This window comes from Tupaia chinensis, unplaced genomic scaffold, assembly GCF_000334495.1.
Source record: "Tupaia chinensis unplaced genomic scaffold, TupChi_1.0 Scaffold000451_2, whole genome shotgun sequence".
Taxonomy (NCBI): domain Eukaryota; kingdom Metazoa; phylum Chordata; class Mammalia; order Scandentia; family Tupaiidae; genus Tupaia; species Tupaia belangeri.
In genome coordinates this window covers 1,269,123-1,285,211 of record NW_006159958.1, presented here as the reverse complement: position 1 = coordinate 1,285,211, position 16,089 = coordinate 1,269,123, and the positions used below count along the sequence as shown (strand labels likewise).

General features: G+C 38.8%; 1 protein-coding gene across 2 annotated transcripts in view; it reads left to right on the top strand.

The window, feature by feature from the left end:
* The window catches only part of ULK4 (unc-51 like kinase 4), a 685,490-nt gene that overhangs the window by 225,770 nt on the left and 443,631 nt on the right, over nucleotides 1–16,089 (top strand). For both annotated transcript variants that reach the window (XM_027774534.1, XM_006155390.3), the window contains 2 exons: nucleotides 2,215–2,266; nucleotides 2,365–2,459. In XM_027774534.1, coding sequence (XP_027630335.1) covers nucleotides 2,215–2,266; nucleotides 2,365–2,459 — 147 coding nt within the window. The remainder of the gene's footprint in view (nucleotides 1–2,214; nucleotides 2,267–2,364; nucleotides 2,460–16,089) is intronic.

The window sequence follows — 16,089 nt, the reverse complement described above, 5'->3', positions numbered from 1 at the left end:
CCTTTGCCTGGGGACTGGGGAGTTGGCTTGCCCTGGGCGCTGAGGCCTCAGACAGCTCACAGCCCAGGCCTGCCTCTTAGACAGCTCTGTGGGGCTTCCTGCAGAGGAAGCAAGAGCGTGGTGTGTGGAAGCCTGAAAAAGGGTTTCGAGTCGGAGGTATCTCTGAGAAACTAGAAACGGTGGTGAAATCTGAAGACAGTCCTTGAGAACTAAACAGCTGCATCTTGATGAAGTTCAGGGTAGCTAAGGCTTGACCTCCCTTTGAGACAGCTCTCTTACCTGGTGAGGTGTTGTTCTCACTTCCAAGACAGTAAGAAAGTATTTAAGTGTGGCACAGCATTGGAAATCGCTAGGGATAAATGAATCATTCACACTAATGCAAGTCCTTATACAGGTTGAGTTTCCATATCTGAAATGCTTGAGACTAGAAGTCAATTAGATTTTTTTCCCCCTGAATTTTGGAATATTTACATATACCTAATGAGATATATTGGAGAGGGGACCCAAATCTAAACATGAAATTTATTTATGTTTCACATATACCTTATACACGTAGGTGAAGTTAATTTTATCCCCCCCCCCCCTTTTTCTTAACTTTGGAGAGGTTTTTGGAGAGGTTTTTGCTATAGGGTGCGTGTACTCGCCAGAAAGACAAAGAAAGACAGAGAGACAGAAAGTGAGAAATCATCCCCCAGGGGGATGGCCACGCCGCAATCCCTTCTCCTCCATTCTCCTCTTGGGATCTTGAGCCCACATGCACACATGCCCAGTGTGAGTTTAAGCCACCGGGTCCGGGACTCGAACCGCAGTTGACTACATGGGAGTCCAGGGACATAGCCATTATGCCAACTGCTGCCCTCTTTATGCCATATTTTAAATAATTTTGTACGTGGGAAAAACATTGAGCTAAAGCTAAGATGTCACTGTCTCAGCCACACCTGCAGACGGTCTCTGATCATTTGGCAAGTCAGCATCACCCCTGACATGGGCAGGGTGGATGAGGGTCTTTTTTTGTTTTCTGTCCCTAATAAGCTGAGTAAACTATGTTGGCTCTCTTTCCTTTTTTTTTGTAGTAGGGGGTGTTTGTGTATGTGCACACGTGCTCATGTCTATGTACGTTTTAGACAGGGTCTAGCTCTGTCACAATCCTTCTGATTCAACCTCCCTAGCAGCTGGGACTACAGCATCCACTCTAGTGCCCAGTTTTTTAGGGCTGGCTGGGAACTGAACCGGGGTCTCCCATGTGGCCTCAGCAGCCCTGCAGAAGCATCCAGGGTGTGCTAACGTGACTGGGCTGTGTCTGTGTTTTGACCGTGACTGTTCCATGTGGTCAGATGTGGCATGACATTTTTCCTTGGTGGTGTCTTGTCAGTGCTCAGAAAGGTTCATATTTTGGAGCATTTCAGATTCTGAGTTTTCATATTAGAGATATGTTCAACCTGTTTTATGCTATTGGATTTATCCCAACATTAAATCTTAGTGATAGTGATTTTTTTTTTTTTAAAGAGGATTTTTGCTATAGGGCACATTTGCTCACCAGAGAGACAGAAAGTAAGAAATCACCCCCTAGGGGGAATGGTCATGACAGTCATTTTCTCCTCCATTCTCCTCTTGGGATTTTGGGCATGCACTTACACATGCTCAACATGAGTTTTAAGCCACCAGGTCCAGGACTTGAACTGCGGTTGGCTATGTGGGAGTCTAGCAACGCAACATTATGCCATCCGCTGGTCCCTTGATAATGATTTTCATATTTAAAAATGATAGGCCAGTCCTGTAGCCTAGTGTTTAAGGGAAGCTGGATCCCACATGGCTTATTGTGGTAAGCCTGCCCCGGGGAGCTTGAAAACCATGCTCAGTGTGCGTACATGCATCCCCAAATCCTGACAGGATGAAGAAAGAGAGGAGAAGGGGTCGTGGCACGACCATGCCCCATTGGGGGTGCTTTCCCTCCCTTTCTCTCCTTCTCTGTCTCATACATGTGCCTTCTGACAATTGAAAGAAATGATTATATTTTATGATTTATGTACAGAATTGAATATAATCATATTTTAAAGCTATGATTATAGCGTTTATAAAATCTGTAGCGTATTTAATATCTTCCATGAGCTATGTCATTAAGAACAACAAGTATAGTTTGGGATAAAACATTAACCATGTATATTTCAGAGTTAACTTAGAACCTCTATTTATTAGACATTTTATTTTTTTCAGGGTCATATTAAATCGGTAGACTCAGGAGAAACTAACATAGATGGAGCCATAGGTGAGTAGACCATGGGGCATTTTATGACATTCAGGTACTTCAATATTGTGATGTTGAGGGTATAAGCGAACACCTGTAACAGTGAATTGTATTCCTAGGCTCGGCAGCGTCGGAGGAATTTATCAAGATTACGTTGTCGGCCTTTGAGGCAATAATACAGTATCCTGTTTTACTGAAAGACTACCGCTCTACGGTCAGTTCTGGCAGCTTTTGAAAAAAGTCCCTTTTTTTTAATCATTTGTTGACTTGGCAATTGTGTATATAGAGACTTAGTTTATATATATTTAGGCATTTTCTGTGTGAAATAACCATTTAGAAAAGATCGCTCCCTGGCAGGATGAACCTAGAAAATCTATTTCCTCTTTGTTGACTTTCTTGAGATCTTTCTTTGTTATTCTCTTTTCCTCCTAGTCCATCCCTTTCTTCCAGCCTACTCCTTTTTTTTTTTCCTTTTCTTTTTAGTTAAGTTTATTTCTTCTTTTTTTCTCTTTTAAGATTTTTTTTTTTTTTTTTGCCATAGGGCTTGTGTGCTCACCAGAGAGAGACAGGGAAAGTGAGAAATCACCCCCAGAGGGGCTGGCCATGCCAAATCCTTTCTCCTTTGTTCTCCTCGTACTCTCTTTTTCCTGTGAGCAAGGGACAGAGAAATAGAGAACTAGAGCCCCGAGCAGGGTCTCGATGCTGTGTTCCAACCCCGGGCCCAGCCAGCCCTGATCTTTGGCACGTGCGCACACGTAGCAACTCTGAGAGGTACGTGATGCGAACCTGGCACCTAGGCCACCCATGCCGAGAGTTGTATCATCTGGCTCCACAGCCTGCTCCTTCTTACCTTTTGCTTGATTATTTATTAGAGCCAATAGTTCAAACCCATAGGGCAGGGTTTTCCAGTCTCAACACTGTGGGCATTTTTGGGTAGACAGTGCTTTGCTGTGGGAGCTGTCCTGTGTGTTGCAGGGTGTTCAGCAGTGTCCCTCCCTTACCCTCTGAATGCCCTTGGCACCCTCAGTTACGATGCCCATCAGCTGCTTACTGACCTATGTCCTCTGGGAGAGAGAATCACTGCCATATGAGCACCTTGCCGTAGGGTGGTCCTTCGATGAGCTGGGTGCTGACCTTAGGGGAGGGAGGAAAATCTCTTTGCAGAAAGCCTCTTCAGAAGAGAAGCCAGGTAGGAAGAGATCTGAGGCTGCAGTGCGCTGAGTAGTATCGAGTTTTGTCAGAAGAAGCTGTTCCTAGCAGCAGCGACAGAGCAGACCTGCGGTCCTGTCCTTTCCTTCTTGATGTTTCTTTCTCCCTCCCTGCCCTACCCACTGAAGCATTAGTATTGTGATAGAGGGAACCAAACAACGGTGCTTACTTTTGGATAATAGATTGTATGGACGTCCTAGGTTTAGCCCAACAGAGGTTTTGATATGAAAATGTTTTTACATAGCAGACAGCTAGCCCTATAGGCAGAGTTTTAGAGAACAGTCACATACGACTTGTGAATTGCCTGTAATGGTAGTGAATCGAAGGCCTGAATTTAGAGATTAAAATGATTGGGAACCAGCAGTTAGCGTAATGGCTATGTCGCTGGACTCCCATGTAGTCGACCGCGGTTCGTGTCCTGCACCCGGTGGCTTAGAACTCACGCCGGGCGCGTGTGCGTGTGTGCCCAAGATCCCGATAGGAGAATGGAGGAGAAGGGATTGTTGCGTGACCATCCCCTCTGGGGGGTGATTTCTTGCTTTCTGTCTCTATGTCTCTCTCTGTCTGGCGAGCGCACGCGCCCTATAGTGAAAATCTCTCCAAAAAAAAAAAATTATTTAAAAGAAGAAATATGAAGGCAAAAAATTATTTTTTGATACTTGAGACTCCCAAAGGTACCATTGTAAGACTGAATTCTAGAATTTATTTTTTATGTTATTCTTTTCCACTCCTCCTCCATACCCAAACCCTTTCACCCACTCCTCCCTCTCTCCCTCCCCCTCCCTCCCTCTCCAGCTCCTCCAAGAGTTACTTGCCTGGTTATTTTCAAGCCAACCTGGGGATCCAAATCTGAGATTTGCAAAGTAGCTTCTAGCCTTGTTGGGCACTTGTGTTCTTGTGCCTCAGTGGGTAGGCCATCGTAAAACAATTTTAAAAAGTACATGCTTGTTCAGTTTTTGACTTTTAACTGCAGCATGTATTCCGTTTACACTGTAATTGTTAGTATACTTGGTTCATTCTGCATTCTTTCAGACTTTCCATCATCCCTATTTTCTTTTATTCCACCTTCACCTTTTTGTCCTATTGACTTTTTTCATTGTTTTCTCTGTGTAAAGTTGGTATTTATATCCTTCTGTTCTTTTACTGTTCACTCTAAAATTTACATTGTATATATTAACTCATTGTTGAAAAGGTGACCTTAAAATAAAATTTGTCTCTAACAATGTATGTACTCAGCCTGTGTAACTCCATTTAGTTCCCTCAGAATATATGTATGTTGGGAACCAGCAGTTAGCGTAATGGCTATGTCGCTGGACTCCCACATAGTCGACCGCGGTTCGCATCCCGGACCCGGTGACTTAAAACTCACGCCGGGCGCGTGTGCGTGCGTGCCCAAGATCCCGAGAGGAGAATGGAGGAGAAGGGATTGTGGCGTGACCATCCCCCCTGGGGGGTGACTTCTCGCTTTCTGTCTCTATGTCTCTCTCTGTCTGTCTGGTGAGCGCACGTGCCCTATAGCGAAAAAATCTCTCTCAAAAAAAGAATATATGTATGTTACTGTTATCAGATGATTTGTGTATCTTGTTTCTGTCTCTCTGTCTCTGTCTCTGTCTCTCTCTCTCTTTGCCAAAGGGCATATGTTTTCTCCAGAGAGAGACAGAGACCAGAGACAGTGAGAGGGAAAGTAAGAAATCATCCTCCAGGGGGATGGCCATGCCACAATCCCTCCTCCTCCATTTTTCTCTTGGAGCTCTGTGCATGAACACACGTGCCCAGCGTGATTTTCTATTCGCTAGGTCCAAGACTCGAACTGTGGTCAGCACTGTATGAGTCCAGCACCTTAACTCCTGTGCCACCTGCTGGCCCCTTGTTTCTCTTTCTTAAAAATCCACTCGCCCACATCATCCTACTTTATCCTACTTTATTGTAGTTAGTGTCCATTTTCATTTCTCCATGTTTTTACTACTTTTTTTTTCCTTCCCACTCTTTCTACTTGTCTTCATTTATTTTCTGATCAAAATATATTCTTTACAGGGTTCTTTAATTTGGATGTGCAAACTTTCTGTCTGATACAGTCTTTATTTCTTGAGGGCTGTTTTTGCTGGCTATTAAATTCGAGGTTGGTGTTTATTTTTTCTGTTATTGTTTAGCACTCTGCAGATACTATTTCATTATCTTATTTTGTGAATCGTTGGTATTGAAAAGACAGGTATTATTTAGTTTTCCTCTGAACATAATTTCTTTCTGTTCCTTGTATTCTTCTAAAATTTTTTTTTTGGGGAAGGATGGCCTTTGGTTTTCTATAGATTCACGATGGTGTAATTACTTGTATCCTTCTAAAATTTTTTTTTTTGGGGGGAAGGATGGCCATTGGTTTTCTATAGATTCACGATGGTGTAATTAAATGTGAATTTCTTTTTCTATTCATTCTGTTTAGGATTCTTTGTGCCTTATGAATCTGTGGGTAGTTCTTTTTCATCAATCTGGAAAACTGTGCTATTATCTCTGTATGTTCTTTCTTTCCTTTGTTCTACCTCTTCAGCAATTAAGATCACTGGTACTTTAACCTTTCTCATTGGATTTTTTTTTTTTTTAACATTTCTTGTGGTCTTTTTGTGTGTTCCATCTTTTTCTCTTTCAATGTTATATTCTGAAAGATTTCATTTGCTTTATTTGTGTCTTCTATTCTGTTAATCCTAATGCCAACTATAGTAGTTAAATTTTTTTGCATTGTAGAAGTTCTGTTATTACTGTTTTTTCCCCAAATCTACACACACACACACACACACACACGTATATGTATATGTATATATATGTGTGCATATATATGTACATATATATGTGTGTGTGTATATATATATATATACACACACACACACATACATATATATATATAAATGCCAGAGGGCACATATGTGAGTGAGAGAGAGCATGAAAGAGAAGGGGACAGGAAGCATCCCTCAGTGACATCTGGTCATACTGCAATCTTTTTTTTTTTTTTCCTGAATTTTCCATCCTGCTTGAGAGCCCAGTGTGAAACCAGTGAGTGGGGACTTGAACCTCAGTTCGCCATGTGGGATCTGACTTCTATACGCAGCATCTGAATGACGCTGCAGTACAGCGTCAGCCTCATTTTGTTTTTTGTAGTTTCCTGTTCCCTGTAGATATTTTCCAGTTTGAGATTTATTTACTTATCAATACATTCGTTAAATATAGTTGTTCTACATATGTCTGATAATTCTGCTATCAGAAGTCTATGAAAGTGTGAGTTTTGTCTGTAGTGTCTCTCTTGTTCATGCTCAAGTCATCTTGTTTTCTTGAAGGCCTGATTATTTTTAAAAAGTATTTATTTATTTTATTTATTATAATTTTCTTAAGTTTTGCTATAGGACACAAGTGTTCACCAGAGAGAGGGAGAGAGGAAAAGTGAGAAAGCAAGCCACCTGGTCTGGGACTCAAACTGGGGTCAGCCATGTGGGAGTTCAGTGCCTTAACTACCACAACACTTGTTGACCCCAAGGCTTGATTATTGTTTGATCCTTTCTGGTTATGGGCCTCGAAATCCATTTGTGGGCATTCTCTGAAACTATATGGATGTTCCTTCTTCTAGAAAGACTTCTAGTGTTTTTCTCCCAGTCACTTAAGGACCCTACCGGTTGGGATACTGGCATCGTTTATACCCTGTCTGCAAATACCTGAGAACGTAGGTCTAACATTGTCACTTCGTATGACAGCCCAAAGGAGCATAAATGTATGTAGAGGGGCTGGTGACAAGATCTGTTTTTTCCTTACTTTAGGAGTGTAACCCGTTCTCCACAGGTACCCTGCTCATTGTAAAGGGAGTCTCAAATGCACTGGGAGGACCTGGACCTGACCTCTGCTTCTGTGGCCCCACTAGTGCCCCTTGAGCCCTGTGTTTGTGTCATTAGTAAATTCTTCCTTCCCATAATCAGTCCCCTGCTGCAATGTTCTCTTCAACTCACTGCTTAATATTGTCAGGCAGAAGTATCTCTGAAGGTTCCCCACTGTCTTTTTTTTTTCATTTTTTCATTTTAGAGAGAGATTTTTGCTCTAGGGCATGTGTGCTCATTAGAGAGACAGAGAGAGAGATGGAGACAGAAAGCGAGAAATCATCCCCTCGGGAAATGGCCACGCCTCAATCCCTTTTCCTCTATTCTTCTCTCAGGATTTTAGGCATGCATGCACATATGCCCTGTGTGTTTTAAGCAGCTGGGTCCAGGATTCGAACTGTGGTTAACTACATGGGAGTCCAGCAGTGTAACCATTAAGCCATCTCATGGTCCACCCCACTGTCTCCTGACCTTAAATATTTTTAGGATTTTGATATTTTTATTTTATCTGTTACTTTTCATTATTTTCAGTAAGAGAGTTAAATCATACCCATCATAGTTAGAAACCCTGTTTGTCGTGGTCATTTTAATGCATTCTAAGTCTTCAATTGAGATATTACAGCTGGGATGTTGCTTATTGATTCTTTAGCCTAATGAACAATAACCTTAGCCAATTTGTTAAGATCCAGTGTTTATAAATATCTATATTGCATTTAAATAGGAATATAATTAGTTGATTTTCTAATCATGAAATGCAGGCATACTAATTATTGAAACTACAGCTTCTATTACGATAAAAAAAGGATCCATGCAACACTGACTTCATAAAAATATTTTGTAATGCTACAACTCATGGGAAATCTTCTAATTACCTCTCCTTCAGCATGAATGGAATGCTTAAAAATGAAGATCCAATACCCTAAGGATGATAATCTTGTTTGAAATGTTAGCACACCCTGTGTTCAAGGCTCCTGATCAATACTTTATTATATGGAAGTGCCTAAATACATTTAATTCTTGCCAAGCTCAAGTGCTTAATTCAGATTTTTTTCCCCAGAGTTTTCAGACCATGTAGCATCTCAGAATGGAAATCAACAGTATGGCCCAAGGAGCAGAAAAAAAAAAAAAAAAAGATAACAACATACACATACACACAATGAACAGAGAATTTGTTCCCACTCATACTGGTTTCAAAAATGCTATTAATAAGTACAGGAGAAATAAAGTGATTTCTTTATTAGAAAATCATAGTAATATTCATAATTTGTCTAAGATATCATTCTATAAAGTTTAAACAATAAGCTAAACCTTACTTTTGTTTCATAAACCTTTGTCCTTTTATAAATTAATTTTGGCGTTTCTTCCATGAGAGAAGGCAACAGAGAGACAGAGGGGGAAGGCTGGCCTTGTGACCTGGTGACTGGGGGAGCCAGATGCCACTTGACTGTTTGAATCCCGGCCCCCACTGCTTAAAGAACACACCAGGCACATATTCATGAGTGCCCCAAATCTCAACAGAATGGAGAGGTAGAGAAGAAGAGATTTCAGTGAGTCCATTCTGTGTGTGTGTGTGAGTGTGTGTGTGTGTGTTGGGGGGCTGCTCGTGCTCTCTCTCTCTCTCTTTCTTACTATGTGTTTTTCTCTGGTGAGTGCACGTGCCTGTTGGAAAAAAAAAAAAAAAAAAGGTAAGAGAAACAAAGTATACGAAAGGGAGAGAGGCAGTTACCCCTAGTAGAGTCTTCACATCCTGATCTTGCTACCTGCCAAAATAACAGGCATGCATGTTTGTCTGTTGTGCATGGGAAGACCTCAACACATGGACTCTAATCCTTCTGATATGGCTTTGGCATTATGAAACACTGAGCAACCCCTGCACAGCTACAGCTAGCCCTTTCTTAAATTTTAAGCTGAAAACTGGAGGGTCATAATGACTGAAGAATTTAACTTTAATTGAACCAAATATCTGAGTCACTACTAAGTATTGGTGGGGATATACAACAAATGGAACTCTCAGACACTATTAGTAAGACTGTAAATTGCTAGAACGACTTTGAATGACTGGTAGTTGCTACCGAAGCTGAACATATGTGTGCCGTGACTTAGCAATTTCACTTCTAAATAGTCACTGGAATTGTGAACCAAAATACATAGGTAGGAATAAAAACTATCCAAATGCCTATTAGTAGTCTGTAAATAAATAAATTATGGCATAGTCATTCCATGGAATACTGTGTAGCCAGGAAAACCAGTGACTTACAGTCACTCATAACAGTATAAATAAACCTCACGAATTAAAATTTGAACTAAAGTTAGCAAATAGAAAATGCCATGATTCCTTCTCCTTCCCAGCCCAACAGGTAGTGAAAAGCCAGAATCCATGTGTCATCGCATTAAATGAAAAACAATTTCAACCGAGAATACTATACCCAGCAAGATTATCCTTCATTGGGGGGAGGGGGAGATAAAAAACATTCTCAGATAAACAAAACCTGAAAGCATTTACAAACTCCAGACCAGCTCTTCAAGAGGTCCTTAAGGGAGTGCTATACCAGGAAAACTAAAAAGTCAGACAGACAGATATAAGAGAACAACAATAAAACAAAACCTAACCAAAAAACAAAACAAAACAAAACAAGGAAATGGCTCACTTGATGATAGGAACAGGTTTGGAAATATTGATAATAACACTGAACATTAATGGATTAAATTCTTAGATCAAGAGACACAGACTGCCTGAATGGATAAAAAACAAACAAAACCAAACCCAGAAAACCTCTTATCTGTTGCCTACAAGAAACACACCTTATGGATAAAGACACACATAGTCTAAAAGTGAAGGGTTGGAAAAAGATATTCCATTCAAATGGAAATAAAAAAAGTGCTAGAATTGCGATACTGATTTCAGAAAATATAGACTTTAAGACAAAGACTGTAAGAAGAGACAAAGAAGGGCATTATATACTAGTAAATGGGCTAATTCATCAAGAAGACATAATGCTTATAACTATCTATGCACCCAACTCAGGAGCACCTAAATACTTGAAGGAAAGAATGCTGGAGATAAAAGGAGAGATAGATTACAACACTATAGTTGTTGGAGATCTCAACACTTCATTATCTCCTTTAGACAGATCTTTGAGACAAGAAATAAGCAGAGAGATACAGGACCTAAACCATACTGTAAATCAAATGGACTTGACAAATATCTATAGAACTTTCCACCCTAAGACTACAAAATATACATTTTTCTCATCCTAGCATGGAAAATTTTCAAAGATTGACCATATGATAGGACACAAATCAGGCCTTTACAGATTCAAAGGCATCTTCTCTAACCATGATGGACTTGAGCTCGATATTAATTTCAAGAAACATCCTCAAAAATACACAAATACATGGAAACCAAACAACCTACTTTCGAATGCCTTCTTAACTACTGAAAAAGTTAAGTCTGAAATAAAAAAAATTATGGAAACAAATAATAATGAGTACATGAGTTTCCATGATCTATGAAATATAATGGAAACAGCAAAAGCAGTCATAAGAGGGAAATTCATAGCAATTAGTGTGCTGAAGAAAAAAATGGAAAGGTGGCAAATAGACAAACTAACATCATGCCTCAGGGAACTGGAAAAACAACAACAACAAACACACACACACACACACACACAAAATGTCAGGTAAAATAAATCATAAAGATTCGAGCAGAAATAAGTGAAATAGAGTAAAAGAACTATATAGAAAATAAATGAAAGCAAAAGTTGATTCTTTGAAAAGATTAACAAGGTTGATACACCATTAGCTAGACTGATGCGAAAAATGAAAGAGACCAGATAAATCAAGTGTGTGATGAAACAGACACAATAAAAACACAAAACATCATTAAGGATACTGTGAGCAACTGCATGCCAACAAACAGAGCATGGAGGAGATGGACAAATCCCTAGAAGGATATAATATACCAAGATTGAATCAGGAGGACATAGAAAACCAGAATAGACCCATGTCAAATCACACGATTGAATCAATAATAAGTAACTTCCCAACAAAGAAAAGCCCAGGTCTGGATGGCTTTAAATTTGAATTCTACAACACTTTTAAGGAAGAGTTAACCCTCATTCTACTTAAATTATTTCTAAAGATCCAAAAGGAAGGAAATCTTCCAAATTCATTTTATGAAGCCTCCATCATCCCCAGTTTTAAACCAAATAAAGACATGACACAAAAGGAAAACTACAGACCAGTATCTATGATGCATATAGATTCAAAAATTCTCAACAAGGTATTTGCAAATTGTATACAACATGTAAGAAAGATTATTCATCATGACCAGGTAGGCTTTATTCCAGGGATGCAAGGGTGGTTCAACATATGCAAGACCATAAATATAATACTCCATATCAATAGAAAGAAAGATAACCATGTGATCATTTCAATAGATGCAGAGAAAGGATCTGATAATACAACAATACTTCATGATTAAAACTCTCAGCAAGATTGGTATGGAAGGTCCATTTCTCAACAAAATAAAAGCCATCTATGAAAAACCTATAGCTAACATATTGAATGGGAAAAGCTAAAATCTTTTCCACTAAAAACTGGTACCAGACAAGGATGCCTCCTTTCTCTACTGCTTTTTAATATAGTACTGGAAGTCTTAGGCAATGCAATCAGAAAAGAGAGTAATATAAAAGGCATTCAAATAGGTAAGGAAGAGTTGAAACTATCTTTGTTTGCAGATGACACAATGGTATACTTAGAAGACCCAAAGGTTTCCCTGAAAAAACTTCTTGAAGTAATAAATAAATAAAGTGGCAGGATACAAAATCAACATCCAAAAGATCTATACCATTTCTATATACAAACAACAAGTTGAACAAAGTAGATCTGGAAAGAAATCCTTTTTACCATAGCCACAAAATGTGTAAGATACCTAGGAATAAACCTAACTAAGGAAGTCAAAGACTTTTACAAAGAAAACTATGAAAAGCTATGAAAGTCTCAAAAAAGATATTGATAAGGACCCAAAAACGTGGAAGGACATCCCATGATCCTTGATTGGAAGAATTAATATAACCAAAATGGCAATTCTACCCAAATTAAACTACATATTTAATGTAATACCAATCAAAATACTGGAGTCATTCTTCACAGATTTAGAAAAGGCAATCATAGAATTTGTCTGGAATCATTAAAAACCTCATATTACCAAAGCAGTCCTGTGCACAAAGAGTGGAGTGGGTGGGATCTCACTCCCTGACCCCAAACTACACTATAAAGCTGTGATCATCAAAACAGCATAGTATTGGTACAAAAAAAGACAAATGGGCCAATTGAATAGAATAGAGATCCCAGAAATAAACCTCAGAGTTTACAGCCAACTGATTTTTGACAAAGGATACTAGTCAATCTATTGTGAAAAGTAAAATCTTTGGTAAATGGTGCTGGAAAAAATAGTATCCATCTGTAGAAAGATGAAACTGCATTCCCACCTTTCACCATGAACAAAAATCAACTCAAAATGGATCAAAGATCCAAACCTAAGACCTCTAAGACCTCAAATTATAAAATTACTGCTGGAAAACACTGGGGAACCTCTGGGGGACATATGGGTAAGCAAAGACTTAAGTAAGACTCCCAAACCACAGGCAGTAATTCCCAAAATAGACAAGTGGGAGTATATCAGATTTAGAAGTTTCTAATGTTTTGTGGTTTTGTCAACTGTGTTGGGGAGAGATGTTCACCTGTTGAAATATCCATTTTGTAAGACAAATAATGTGATTGAATGTATAAAAGGAAATGAAATGAAAAATAAAAAAAAGAAGAAGCAATGAACAGAGACCCCAAGATCCACCAGACTGATAGGAGAGGTAAAGCACAGGCCCTTAGAGAAGTCATCTGCATTTGAGCTGTGTACCTGTTGAAATATCCATTTTGTAAGACAAATAATGTGATTGAATGTATAAAAGGAAATGAAATGAAAAATAAATAATTTTAAAAAGTTTCTGCATGTAAAAGACACTGTAATGTGTGTGAATCAACAACCCTCAGAATTGGAGAACATTTTGGAAAAGTATGCCTCCGATAAGGAACTGATAACCAGAATACACAGAGAACTCAAGTGGCTTACCTGGAAAAAAACTGATTAACCCAGTGAAAAGGTGGGAAAATGAGCTGAACAAAAATATCTCTAAGGTAGATATACAAAAAGCCAAAAAGCATATGAGGAAATGCTCAACATCTGTCATCATAAGGGAGATGCAGATCAAAACCACAATGAGATACCACCTAACTCCTGTTAGAATGGCTAAGATTAAAAATACAGAAAGTGATAAGTGTTGGTGGGGTTGTGGTGAAAGAGGAGCTCTCCTACACTGCTGGTGGGAACGTAAATTGGTTTAGCCACTGTGGAGAACAATATGGAGGTTTCTCAAAGACCTTCAGATAGAACTACCATTTGATTCAGCAGTCCTACTGGTGGGTATACACCCAAAGGACAGGAGAATGCTCAGTCAAAAGTGCTTGCACATCAATGTTTATTACAGCATTATTCACGATCGCTAAGACTTGGAACCAACCCAAATGTCTACAAACAGATGAATGGATCGAAAAAGTGTGGCACATATACTCTATGGAATACTACTCAGCCATAAAAAAAAAACAAAAAAACAAAAAAAAACAAGACATTTGATAAAAAGTGGTTGAATATGGAAGATTCACTCCTGAGTGAACCAAGCCAGGCTATGAAAGAAAGATATTGTATGTATTCATTTAGTATATACCGACTGTCTCCACCCTATGGTATAGATTGAAATATTGGATGGTATAAAAGCAGTGAAAGTAGTTATGGATGCTGAAGTCAGTGTCTAATGGGAGTGGGGGAGAAGAGAAGAGCATAGAGAATAGCACGAGAACAAATAAGCATGAAATTTGTGGGACACAGAAATGGTTTATGACCTGTTGATGGTAACATGCATAGTATTCTCAACTGGATTGGTCTGAGAATACTATGTTAGGTAAATTCTCTTTATAAACCAAATGATGTATAGTGATTGAATGTTTAAAAATATAGAGTGAAAAATAATAATCTGGAAAGAAAAAGAAGAGCTATTTGCTGCTGCTGATGTGTATAGTAGTGTCTTTGTCTTGACTGATATGCATGATAATTGTGCAGTAAAAAGAAATGTTATACCCTGTGAAGATATATGTGGTTATATGCTATATATAAAGAAAGTATACTTGGGTAATGACTGGTAGGTGGTTTCTGAAAGTGGATACAAGGGAGCTTCATGATGTCTTGTTTCTTCATCTAGGTTCTCTTTATATGAATGTGTTTATATTATGAATATTAACTGAATCACATATTTAGGATTGGTACACCTTTTGTATTTATGTTATATTTGAATTTAAAAGTTTACATAAATATGAACAATGTATTTAGAACTTGGTGAATGTAAGCATCTATAAATATTCTTTGTAATGTTAACTGATGCGAATAGGCATCTATCTGTCTTTTATTGGTATGGAATCATATCTGTATTCATTGTCTATTTCTGCTATAATAGTGGCTTTAAACAACCCAGATTTATTATTTTACAGTTTGGGGGCTTAGAAGTTCGAGATAAGTTTTGGGGCTAAAATTAAGGTGTCAGCATGGCTGTGTTCATTCTGGAACTTTTAAGGAAAGAATCCACTTTCTTCCCTTTTTCAGGGTATTAATAACTTTAAGAACAAATGAGGCTATCCCCAGAACCCAGTGGTTCAGTCTTGTGTAGTGTGAGCTGCATCCCATGTGGCTGACCATGGTTCAAGTCCCAGCCCTGGTGGCTTGGAAAAAATATCAAGTGCTTGCGCACATTTGCCGGGGATCCTGATGGGATGAAGGAGCAAAGGAGACAAAAGGATCGTGACCTGAGTAGGGCCCATTGAGGGAGTGCTTCTTCTCTCTCTCTCTCTCTCTGTGCCCTCTGTTTGAAAAAGAGCAAACAAAATAAGGGTTAGTGATGGAAGTGTTATGTACATATTTGAAATGGATTTGTTGTTACTCCACTTAAATGCCTAGAGTTGTCTTTTAAGCGTCCCTGAGTCACAGATGTTAATTTCGTATTGAGAATATTGTTAGGATCAATAACAGTAACTAATATTCATACACGCAGATACTTTTATTTTTTTCTCCAAATGGAGGTCACAGTTTTTGATCAAAGAAATGAAAAAAATCACTAGACTTGGGAATTTCCATTTTCAAAGCGTCCAGTAGGTCTCTATTTTCAGGACATAGCCAGCTGAATGTCTGTAAGAAATCAATTAAAGCATTAAATATTAAAATTACTTGGATTACTTCATATAGGTCTATTATCCTTACAGCTAGAATAAGTAAGGAATGATGGAATTTTATTATAGAGAGAAGTCATTGATGCCTAGAAGTTTGGCTAGGTTTAGTGGTGTTTATTTTAATGGTGTGCATGTTTATAAATTCTGTGGAAGATCCTGGAAGGGCAAAGCGTTGGTAAGAAAATCATCAGACTTCACAGCAGCAAAAGGGCAGTCATTGCCCATTGTCTGAAACAATTTAGGCTGCTCTTTTCAATAAGGAGAGGTCGTATTGAAGACCAAACCATGACAATTTGAAGGCTTAGAACTTGTTTTCTGTCATATACTGAGTCAGATTTTGTCATAATGTTCTTACTATGACTTGGAAGTGGTTTGGTAAAGAGAACTTTTTAGGGCTCTGTCTCCTTTTTTGGTTGTTCTCTGTTGTCATGCTGCATTGTTGCTATTTAATGT